The sequence below is a fragment of the Cariama cristata genome, unplaced genomic scaffold (genome assembly GCF_000690535.1).
Source record: "Cariama cristata isolate BGI_N322 unplaced genomic scaffold, ASM69053v1 scaffold16956, whole genome shotgun sequence".
Classification (NCBI taxonomy): Eukaryota; Metazoa; Chordata; class Aves; order Cariamiformes; family Cariamidae; genus Cariama; species Cariama cristata.
In genome coordinates this window covers 39,014-51,734 of record NW_009620551.1, presented here as the reverse complement: position 1 = coordinate 51,734, position 12,721 = coordinate 39,014, and the positions used below count along the sequence as shown (strand labels likewise).

At 37.2% G+C, this 12,721-nt stretch overlaps 1 protein-coding gene across 1 annotated transcript in view; it reads left to right on the top strand.

The window, feature by feature from the left end:
* Window positions 1-12,721, top strand: part of NAA16 (N(alpha)-acetyltransferase 16, NatA auxiliary subunit) — a 58,619-nt gene that overhangs the window by 21,875 nt on the left and 24,023 nt on the right. Inside the window, exon 10 of the mRNA XM_009701657.1 lies at window positions 644-750. Coding sequence (XP_009699959.1) covers window positions 644-750 — 107 coding nt within the window. The remainder of the gene's footprint in view (window positions 1-643; window positions 751-12,721) is intronic.

Below are 12,721 nucleotides of genomic sequence, written 5' to 3'. Positions count from 1 at the left end.
TTAGCTTTCTGCCAGTGTATTTGGATAAAGTTGATTCTGATATGGTGCTTATCCTTCTGAAATCCAGTCTTCTATTCTGTTTCTGATTCCAGAAACATATTATCATTGGAAATCATGTCCTACTCATAAAAAAAATAGAAGAGAGGTAGAGGGTTCATTTCATCCATCCTTCTTCCTCAAGGCAGAATAATTTATATCTGCACTATTCCTAACACACATTTGTCTAACTTAATCATAAAAATTCCCAGTGATGGAGCTTTTACAAGATCTCCAAGGTAATCCATTCCAGTACTTAGTTATTCTTACCATGATAATTTTTTCCACTGTTTGTTTAAATAGCCCTTGCTACATCCTCTGTAGCCAGCATTTAATACTTTCTCTTTTTAATAGTTTTCACAGGTTTGAGGACTGTTGCCATATCTTCATCAACAGTCTCCTAAACACTAGCAACTTAAGCATGTTACTCTGATCTTTTTTTATCTGGAGCACATTTGCATCTTACTCTTAAATAACAGGAAAGATGAAAACCCTTAATTGCAGTTTCTCAATTACTCTATTATCCAGACTTGCACAGCAATTAGTGCTTATATTTATCTAACACTTGCAATCACTGACATATAACCAAATACACTTTTGTTTCTAGGTGAAAAATTTAGAGAACTAATGGATAAGTTCCTGAGGGTTAACTTCAGTAAAGGCTGCCCACCCTTGTTTACCACTTTGAAATCTTTATATTACAATCCAGAAAAGGTAAAATTTAGTATTTATTTGGTTTTAATGAAATCTTCTATATTGAATTTCTGATAGACTATCTAACTGAATTACATATAGATCTTCCTGTAGCTTACCAGTAACTGTTGCTGAACGTTTCGCTCCTTAATGTGCTGGTTTGTCATATGTGAATGACCACTTGATGATGCTCAATATGTGTGAAACTTCACTTCTGCAGACAGTTGATGTCAAAATGCTTGAAGTTGGATTGGTGCAGAATGCACTGAAGTTTTTGAAAAATCAGAGATAACAATAACTTTATTTTTGTGTACTTTAAGTGCAAGTGTGTCAGGATTCTTTTAACTTATGGTTTATGATGTCACCAGAAGTCATGATTTTAAAATCACACAGATGATAATTGTTCTTACATACATTTTTGAATTACATGAATATGTTGGTATTTACCACAGAGGTTTGTTTCCCATTTCAGTCTTTTAGCTGAAACTTTAGTATTTAATTTTTCTACTTCTAAACTCTCACAGTTTTGGCAAAATTGTGTCACATTAGAACTATTGTTCCAAATGGAATTCTTTGTTCCAAGCTTGTCAGTAAGGTATAGTTAAAATAAATTTTCAAAGTAAAACATGTTACTAAAATGTGTAGAAAATAAAATAAACATGAGTCTACTCAAATGTTGCTATCTTTGCTACAAGCAGTAAAACTCTGGGTATTCTAATCCATTCCTGACTAGGTAAGAAGAGTTTTTGGTAGCTGGAAAAACCCTAAATACATGATGCAGTTATTCAACCAGCAGTGGGTATTCCTTTAATTGGACTAAAATTATTATTCTTTCTAAGAGTCTCTTTGCTAGTTGTCTTACCAAAATTTACTAAAGTTATATCAGCCATGGAGACGTAGTTCAGATTACATTCTTCAAACAGAGGTGTATTGAAAATTTAATGGTATCATGTGTAGTACAAGCTTTTCTACAGTGCTATTGCTAATGCATACTTTTCAATTTAAACTTTTGGAACTGGATTGAAATTTTTTAAAATGGCAATACACTGGCTATCTAGACAGAGGTACAGTCAGTGCTGTGAAAGTTTTACCTCTGCTATTTGAAGTATAAAAATCTGGACACTGAGATACATATAAACTCATTTGGTATGTGGAAAGACTTTTAGCACTTGATTTTTTTGATGTGATGGGTAAAAAAAATTAGGACTACCATGTTCTGGAGCAGATTTATTCAGAAATGTGCTGTGCTGCTAGTTATCTTCATTGTATCAAATCAGTGCTGCTCAGAACTGTCAGCTTAATCCTACGAAGTAATTAAAATAAACAAGAGCCTCACAATTCCCAAATATACTTGGATTTGTTTGTACTGATAACTTCTGCAAAAGCATTTTCCTCTTCTCCTTCTCTTAAAGACAACAATCTTTCACATTTCACTTGGTTGGGTTTTCATGTAACAGAACAATCTTTGAAACCAAGAGAAACTTTAATTTTAGTCTGACAATTAATTTTGGAATTGCTAAAATTTAGCAGTTAGGTGGCAGAAAATTGTAGCAAACTGTACTACACCTTTCAGGAAGATGTTGCATTTCAGTATGTAACTCGTCTGACTTGATGCTTAATACTAGCTTCTCACATAAATTACTGGTATATTTTGACTAAAAGCAGAAAGAATTGTAGTCAGGACCACGTTATGCCTACTAGAAAATACCTAGCAAATTACAGAATTCTCTACAAGTTGGGAATGAACAATTCCCCATTTATTTCTTTGGAAACAGATGTAACTTGGTGTAGTCAACTGCAGTTGCATTTTTCAAGTGGCATAGATATGAGAATTTTATGAAGAGTTGGTTTTTAAGCCTAGAAAGTTCCTTCTTTCTAGAACTCCAGGTATTTCTGGGATCTTGCGTAAACCATGGTTTTGGGGAAAAAGGTGAAATAAGCAATATTTATATTAATAGAAGTTTTCTATTTGTATGTACTTGGATAAAAAAAAAGTGCTGCAATATTTTATACAGAAGAAAGGAAAATGTAAATGTAAATTACTTAATTCAGTACCTGCAACAATGCAGAGGAATGGGGGGTGGGAAGGAATACAGCTTTAGTTGCTCAGTGGAGATGAGGATGTTTCTCAGTAAGTATCTCTTAACATTTTAGTGTTAAAAACACCTTTTACACCTGTGTGGGGAGACAAAAAGGTAATGTTGAAGAGTAGCTGATTCTGGAGGAGAAATATTGATGTCTCCCCTCTGTTTGGAGAGGGCAAGGAAAAAAATGGTTGTGTAGAAGGCAAACATTTGCCAAATGTGTTCAGGAGAATGTTGTTTGTTATCTTAATTGCTGTAAGTTGGTACTTCATACTAAATGTTTTAAGTAAAAATTACTGGCATCTTTTGATTTGAAAATAGATTCTAGTCTACTAACATTAGTTAACAGTTTTGGGTGAGGTCAAGCTTCAAGTACACAGAGTTGCAAAGCTTTAGGACTTCAAAGTGAAGACTATTCAGGCAGGTTTTAAAAACTCTTCAGTACTTACGCTGCTTAGAAAGATTCCAGATACCAAGGGTGTAGGTTGGAAGTTATGCTTTATGTTGCAACACAGACATTGTTGTGATAAAGATCTAAACAGATTGCTGAAGTTGTGGAAGTAACATCAGAAAATAAGGTCGGAAAAATTCTGATTTTTGGTCTATTTAAGGAGTTAAAGTTCAGCTGTGTTTTATGATGATCAACTAGCAGTGTTTTAGTATGTTAGCATTGACGTGATCAAAGTTCCTTTAAGCAGTTAAGGAGTTTAAAATGTAAATTGTTCAACTAATTGGGTAATCAAATCCAGCAAGAATACACTGGAGTAATTTCTAATTTACAAGTTGGTCAAACATTACTTTAAACTTTTTTTCTTTCAGCTACTCTCACTTTTGTTTTGAGAATGGTTTGACAAAATCCTTCTCTGGTACTATTTTTACATGTTTGCTACACTCTGAGTTGTTTTAGGGACACTAGAAGTGTGTTTGATATTTGGCTGAATTTCTTGTTTTGTTGTTTGAAATCTTATCTGAGACCTCATGGGAGGTCAGTAAGCTGTGTCTAAATAAAGGATCGTAAAGACAGAAGGTAGTCTTTTTGTTGTTTTAACATTTCTAGGAATAAGGAAGAAACCATAGAATACTCTTTGCATAGCTTATCATAAAGGGTATACTGCGCTCCTGTACAATCCTGCTTTCAGGTAATAATTTTCAGTGTATTTGATTAAATCAAAAAAGTATAGCTCTTGACAAAAGTTATGATAGGACACAAAAAATGCCTGATGGTTATCCAGTAAAAAGATGGCTGAAGTAGTTATCTTTAGCTCTATTTTCTTGGTTCTGGTTTTTTTTTGGTGTAGGTGAATTATTTTTAGGCAGGTGTTCAGATTTCAAAAACTTTCAGTTTGGTTGTTTATGTCCCAGATTCTCTGGGATGTTTTTAACAGTCCAGGAGTGATTTGAAGTTCCAGATTCAGGCATGTGAATTCAGATCAGTGGATGCAGAGAACTGTTCAGCTCACCACGTTCTGTGGTTTCCTACGTAGGATCAGGTGAACAGCTATCAAGGCTCCCTTTGACTGTGCTGGCTGGATCCAATAGGTCTGTTTTGATTGTAGAGGGAGCACAGGCACCTATATTATGGTTATCTAAGTATAGATGTCTGAACCTGAAGGTGTGCCTACTGTGTGTCCCATCTGTTTCCCTGGGGTGTGTTGGGAACTGTTCATCCTTGTTGCCAAAGTATCTATTATATGAATACTTCATATCTATGAAACTAACATTGAGCAGACTTTAGCAGTTGCTTCTAGAAATAATTAATTAATGTCCCACCAAAACTAACTGAAGTGCTTACTGGGTGGAGGGGATGTCAGTCTTCTACCTAATTGGAAAATCTGTTTACATACTTGTATGAATATTAAGTGGAGAAAGGTGTGGTACAACTGATTCTTCATCACTTCACCAAAGAATGTGCTTTACTTTGGTTAAGGAGGAAAGATGTTTTTAATCTTCACACTTAAAGCAAAACTTATTGTTTAAGGTCATTTGGATGAAGTCACAGAAGGGTACCATAAGTGGGAAAGACCATCATGGTGCAATAATGTAAAGCTATTTGATTCATAAAAAAAATAATTAAGGTTATTGGTGGAAGAGACTTTCTTTGAGTAACCAAAGGCATGAGAATCTGAAATCTATAGGTAATCTTTCTTTACTGAATAGCTTTGGTGCTTTTTGCCATTCTCAAAGACTTATTTTGAGGTAACATCTTCCCTAATAAATAAGTCTCTTAATGGGTTAAAGTACACTTCATAATGTTGTGCGATCTGTCTTCCCTAAAATTCTGGAGCAGAAGAAAATCGTATGTGTTGGCATTGTGTTCAGCTTATGATGTGCGGAGGTTTATATTTGACTGCACATCTCAGTTGAAAAGGAAACTATTCAGGAGTTGCTGACTGCTTGAAACTTTGGATGCTTGAGAAGGTGACAGATGGTATGGTGAAACCTGGGATAAGCAGGTTAGCTGGATGTTTTATCAGTCTCAGCAATATTGTTTGTTACCTTCTGGGAGTGAGTTGTTAACCCACTGAAGTTCAATATAATTATGTTTCAGAGGTACTTAAGGCAGACTTTAACTCTGGAAACTGATGGGGAGGGAGAGAAAGTGTTAAGCTTGCTTTGCTGTAAATTACTATAGATGCTGCTTCAATAAGATCAAATCGCAGATGCTATGGTCCTTCACTGCTTGCGAAGCAGTGATCTGACTAATGTTTTTCTCCCTGGTTTTACGAGGGAGCTATACCCAATAGATTGTTCAGTCCTTCAAAACTCTTTGAATGAGGTTGTGATTCTGAAGGTTTTGTGCTGTTATGCTAGTCTGTAAGTAGAATATGAACTGGTTTTTAACTTTCTTCTTTGTCAAGCCACTTGGACTGGAGGAGATCTAAGTAGTAGTGACTGAAGGATGAGAAGCTTGAAGAAATGGAGCTAATAATTGTCTTTTGCCTAGAAACTGTACTGCCACTTGAACTTGATCAAATGTATTGTGCTGGAGATAGAACTTTTGATTATTGAAATACTGTGTAATTACTGTAGTCAGGCCAGCTGTTCAGTATCCTGAGCATACTTCTATACTAGGTAGCATAAAATTACTCTAATATTGAAACAAGAAAAAATTGAGAGAGGTATTGAATTGTAGGAGGAAATGTCGGACTAAGGCCGACTGAAAAGGAAATGTTTATTTTCTACAATACTGGCAACTGATTTTTCTACAGGTAATGTGGACGAGTAAGGATTTGTTATGTAAGGAGTTCAGGTTCTTTCTTATGTTCCCTGTTTGCAGATACCAAAGCATTCACTAATCACTTCCTAACTTGCTACATTGGTACACAGCCAGATTCCAACTGAAGAAAAGATCAATTAGAGGGTGATCGAGACTGTCAAACCAAGTCTTACTGTGTTTTCCAGAATGTCTCATTCAGAACAAGTTTGTAATACTATATAGACTATGTTCAGTGGTACATCATTGCTGATAGTCATAGATCACATTTTATGTGCAATATGTTAGAGAAATCCTTTGATGAAATACTGTCTTGATGACTTTCTTATTTTTAAAAAATATTTAGCAGGAATAATGTTCATCACTGTGCATTTGTTTCAGATCACTCTTGAAGTAACCACTGTATGTTGTGAAGAAATTGGCTACATCTTCCTTGTCTTCGTTATAGCAGCCTCTAGGGAATGCTGTAAATATAGCCTAGGACCTTTTAAATGTCAAAACTCTTGATCATGATGAAGTAGTGTAAAGTGAGTGTGGTTACATAAAGGACAAAGCTCACAAATTTAAAAGTACTGTACCAGGTTCTACTTACCTGTTAGGATTGGAGAAAGGGAAGGAAGTGGCTGGTCTGAACAAGGGCAGTGACCTGCCTACACAGGTTACTAGTGTTAAGGAACAGACCTGCATTCTGAGCTCAATATTAATTTTTCTCAACTGATCTTGTAGTGTCTGGTAAGGACAACGTGTTTGACTCGGTGTGTCAATTAGCTAACTTCTGGGTTGCTAAAACAGCAAGCAGACAAATATCACTTGAGGAACTCTTCTCATATGGAACAAGTGCAGGGAAAATTTGCATGTAGCAAAATGGTCACAAACAAAATGCAAAAAACAGGTATCTCTTCAGAAAATTAAGTTCTGCTTTCATGCATAAGTTTTTGCTGTAGCTGTGCATGTTGGATTGAGTTGATAATAATTTCATTGGTATGTATTATGAAGCATGATTTTACCAAAGTAGGGATCAAAGAGAAAAATATTATTGATGTTTTTGTGGTGTTTTTTAGGGAGTTGCTATCTGTCATTCAGAAAAAATTTGCTGTTTTCTGTCAAAAATAGAGAATTCAGTCTTCAGAAAAACATGTTTTAGTTAATGTACATTAATCGCATTTTAATCAGTCATCTACATTAATGTATGGCTGCTAAAATGAAGGAGGAAACTAAGAAGGGGAGAATAAGAGTACAGACTTGAAGTGTTTCTATAATTTGTTGAATGTTGTTTCAAGTATTGAAACAAACACCAGCAACTTCTGGTTCTCTTCAAGGATATCTAATTTTAAAATAGCTTTTAGAATGTGGTACTATTGTAGAGATTGCACAGTAAGCACATGTGCCTTGGCTGTGAGTTCAGTCACCTTCTCAAATGCCAGCCTGAGCCTGTTTGTACAATTCCTCTTGAAACATGTTTGTTTCTTGTGACTTTTTCCCCCCCTGTTAACTTTTTTTGGATAATTTCTGTCAAAAAATGGAAGAATTCTGGGGGAAGAGTTACCTAGAACGGGAAGGCACTCTGTGCTAAACATCGTGGTCGTATTACACTAAATCTGCAGTTTAAACTATACCCTCTGTGCAGTGGATCTGTGCCTTTAATTGGCAAATACAGCAGATGCCGAGTCTTCCTGGGAGGTCATTCAGAGAAACCTTGATGGGCTGGAGAATGGGCTGAAAGGAAGATTAACAAAGGGAAATACCAGGTCCTGCATGTTGGGAGGAATAACCCTGTACTCTAGGATAGGCTGGGGACTGAGCAGCTGGAAAGCAGCTTTGCACAAAAGGACCTGGGTGTTCTGGTAGACAGCAAACTGAACATGAGCCAGCAATGTACCTGGGAGGAAAACTTATCCTAAGCAAGTACTTAATTTTTTTCCTTCTCAACTTGCATCTTCCCACATCTCCTAACGTCAGGACAAACGTTGGATATGATGATATTTTTATTCCGATCTTCTAGGTATCATTTACTCCTCTGACCGGACACTCCTTAGATCAGAAGGAGGCTCTTGAGTAAGGCATCTGGATATATTCTGTAATTGACTGTATGCAACAAAGTGGCAGTGGATTGCTCAACTGACACCTATTTGGTGCCCTTAGTACTGTCTTGATGGTTCTTGTGTCTATTCTCTTACATGTCCAAGAGTAGATTCCTGTTACCTATCAAGGAAAAGCAGAACATACCAATTGTCAGCGATTTCATTGACAACCTTCACTGTTGTGCTATAAAAAACCCACACAAAACCAAACCAAACAAAAAAAACCCCCCAAAACTCCAAACCTCTTCATGAGGCAGAATCCAGTGAAATTCAAAGCACCTTTCATGATAACGCTTTTTGTGATCTTTCCTAACAAGATTCTCATTTCAAGCTCAACACTTGTGGAAAATCTTCTTGAAGCCTTCTGAGAGTTGCTGATAAAAGTAGCAAGTTTGTTTTCTCTTACCTTGGTATACCATACACAACTTCATGGGTTTTTTTTTTTTTTGAGGGCCTATGGGTGTCACTTTCATGCTTTCTTAAATATGTAAGTGTCGGTAGAGGAGGATCAGGTTATAGAACTCTTAAACAGATGGGGTGTGCCCATGTCTGTTACACATGATGGGGTACATCCACAACTGTTGAGGGAGCTGGGCAGCACAATCCTCTTGTGTATCAGGCACTTCTCCCAGTTTTGTATCATCTGCAAGGTTGTTGAGGGATACTCTGCCCCATTAACAAAGATGTTACATACTACTGGCCCCAGTGTTAAGTGCCTGGGGACACTAGTTGGACTTCATGCTGCTGATCACAACACAGAGCCTGGCAGTTCAGCCAGTTTTCAGTCCACCTTACTGTCTACTAAGCTGTACTTCAACAGTTTGTCTGTGTTATGGGAGGCAGTGTCAAAAGCCTAGCTAAAGCCAAGATAAACAGTATGAACTGCTCTTTGCTTGTCCACTGAGGTAGTCATTTTGTCATAGAAGCCTATCAAGTTAGTTGGGTATGATTTCCCCTTCATAAGTCTGTCCTACCTGCTCACAGTCACACTTTGTCCTTTGTGTGTTTGATAATTGTTTCCAGGATTATTTGCTCCATCAGCTTCACAAGGATTGAGATGAAGCTGACTGACCCATAGCTCCTCAGATCCTCCTTCTTGTACTTCCTGAAGACAGGAGTGATGTTTGCTTTCCTCCAGTCCTCAGGAAGCTCCATCCATCACAGTGACCTTTCAAAGACTGAGTGGCAATGCATGCAGCATTCCTCTTTATTTCTGCAATGTACTGTGGTGCAGTTTCTAATAAACAATGTAATAGTTGGGCGTTTGGTGTTTTGTCAGTGAACATCTTCTGGTAGTCTCAAGTAAAGAGAAAGAGCTGTGTAAAGAATACTTTTAACTTCTTAGAAATCAGCAGTCGCTTGGCCAAGCTGTTGATGTAGATGTTAACTGAAGTTTAGTTTGCCTTCATCTAGTTGGTGAAGCAAAAGTGGAGGAGGAGATGCTGATAAAATTCTAGCAAATTCATAATTGCATCCAGATTATTTCTCAGGTCAGGTAGCTCATGTTCCCTGTGAGTAGTTCCCTGCTGATGGAGACAGTTTGTTCCAGCAAACCTGCTGATGTTTGTAATGTTCACAGCAAGGACTATTGGTGTGACACTGCGGCAGGGTCAGAGTGTGCTGTGCTTCTACTTGCCTTCCTGTGTTAACGCACAACTGTTGGGAGGTGCTCAGTGGAGCTGTTGTCTTTAATGCTTGACAAATGCCATATGCTAGGCTTTAAAAGAGGTGCTGTATTTTGGAGATCGGTACTTCAAGTTTTAATGACTGTTACTTATACTCACTACCCCAAGTACCTCTTTCTTTCCTGTACTCTACAGTGACAACTGCAATGCATACATTTAAAGAGGAAATGGCCTTTTACCCTAAAGTAGCCTGCTCTGAGAGGTGATAACACAAGTCCTATGATCTGTCATCTTCATTTTGAAGTTTTATTTATATAGCTTCTGTGCCAGAAAATTCATGATCTGTGTGTACTCTGTGTGTTGGAGGTGAGGATAAGAGGCACAGAATTTGTAGGACTCCAGCAGATAACACTATTCAGGGAACTGATTCATGAGTGTGTGTGTCATGCAGTTCAGAATGGATTATCTAAGGGCCCTGACTCACGGACAGAGTGGTTCACATTCCCAATTGTCTGTTCCACCCTTGTCCTTCAGTTGCCACTTTTGCTGAAGGAACAACGCAGGTGTTTGAGTGCCAGTTCTGAATCTGTACAGCTTTACACTTGTACTCACTTTCGGTTTTCTTAATATGTTGTGCTATTTAGCTAGAAATGCAGCTGCTTAATAAACCATTTCTGCAGTGGCAGTCTCTAAAAGATGGCTGGATTGAACATATGAAAATAAACACTAGCTGTCCTCATTTGAAAAAGCCACTTGCGTGATGTAGAAAAAATTCACGTGCTACGAGAGAGATGCTTGTGTGTAGTGGGGCAATGTTGATAGTGTGTTTTGAAGAACTGTAGTTATTTCTGGAAAGAGCAGTTTATTTTAATTAAGAACGTTATTTAAAACATGTACTTCTCGTACAACCTTTGGAGACTTAGTCACTTGATTTTCTTGATCTTACCATGAAATACTAAACTTCTGCATCATCAATTCATAAGCATACTGTGGAGGTAACTGGCATTTTACAGTGAATTTGTTTTAGTCACTTAAAATTCTACTTTGTCCATGGTTAAAAGTGACAAACTAAATTAGTTCTGAGTGAGATATATGGGAGGATAGCAGGGGAAGATAGAATAAAAAGGTGGCTTCATCCTATGTAAGGAACCCTGTGGGTTTCTGTTTTGGGGTTTTTTACTAACAAGATATCCTGCTTTCCTCTAGAACTTTGAAGTGTTATCTAAACAAAACATGGCTCTAAAAATTTGATTAGAGTGGGATTTTTTTACTTACGGTTGATACTTCTGAAATAGTATGGAAAGTTTTATTTTGGAATAACCACTTAAAGTACTGCTATGTGAATGAAAGGTTTTGAAATGTGACTATATATATGCCTTTACATGCTAAGAAACTTGGAGCATTTACAAAGAAGATGTCTCAACACCATACAGTCTGTGTGTACATGAAATACTTTGATATGGGTGTCTTAATCCTTTTCTCTGGTATAGGAGACTTACTATCTAGCTACTGGGCTCTTCCTCTTTTATACTGCAAGTGGTTTTATAGTTTTTATTCTTTGCTTAGTGCTTTAGTTTCTGAAGTTTGTTATTAAAAAAAGGATATCAGCAAAGTAGCCATTCTCCTTGAGTTTTCTCTAATGCTAAAGCTTTAATTTTAAAAGCCTGCTATATAGCACAGAAGCTTATTATCTTCTAATTTCTAAATAGCAATTATGCTTGGCTATTTAAACTACACTTATGTTGATGTCTTTGTACTTGAATAAAATTCACACAGTTGGCACAATACATATTCTGTTGGGAAGAAGCTGTAGTTGTCTTTGCATATTCAAGAAGCAAACCCCTGTGTTTAGGAGTGCTGCTGCATTATTATGAGTGCTGTTCATGCAAAGTTACTGTTCAGGGTGAATGTAGAGGTGGCTCTTGGTAGAATGTTTCTGCTGGAAGTTGATAACATGAAGTATAAGCAATTGCATGGGATATAGTAATTTTCACATTGTGTAAGCTGCTGTCCAGATGTATTAGAACTAATTGTGAACAGCTATTGTTACTGTTCCTCACAAGACAGGGATCTTAAAATGCTCCTTCCACCTCCTTCAAAAAAGTTCTCTTTGTACTTGAGCAATATTCAGAAATGCTCTTTGGTTCCCCATACATGCTGGTCTCTGTATCCACGAAATAAAAATCCAAAGAGTAAAGATTTTCAATTAGTCAACATCAAGGTTTGCGTCGATTGTGTTGCAGGTGCGTTGGTTGATTCCATTGAAGCTCGACATTAGTGCACATGTGCGCTTTTTGAGTAACTAAAAACATGGAGACTGTGAGGAAATACTGGATGAGAGAAAATGTCTGACTGGAAGAAACATCAGAAACAACAGTCTCAAAAAAAAGGTGTAATGCTGTCTACACAGGAAGGTAGGCTGTCTCCAGTGAAGATCTTTCTTTAACCCTTTCAGGAAAGAAGGCATTTTCCCTCCTTGATGTAGAAAGCTAAACAAATTTAAAGCAAGTTGCAACTGTTTTTGTAGTTAGATGCACTCTGTGAACTATTGGCGGATTGCGTAAGGAAGTGAAAAACATTAGTTCCACTAGGAATCTCCCTGCATTTTACGAAGGAACTCTATAAGATCAACCAAGGACAGCCTTTTGTTCATGCTGACTCCCATCAGTTCAAGTTTTGGAAAGTAGTGTCTCTGAGTTAAAATTCCAGGAGGGGAAATCTGGTAAGTGGACTGGCTCAGGATCTAGTTAACAACTGGTACATTCATAGCAAAAATGGTATTTCTGTTAGATAACTCTATGTTAAGGAGGACTAAGGAAATCTTAAAATAAATAGAGGAAGGAGAAGGATGAGAAGCTTCATTGTAGGTACTGTCAGGATAGGATGCTTTGACTCTGCAGTGAGAGTGGGTAGTGTAAAACATGTTGATGGCTGACAATTTGGGTCTGTGAGGTAAAGTGTAAGCCAAGAGCTGACAGGTGTAGCAGC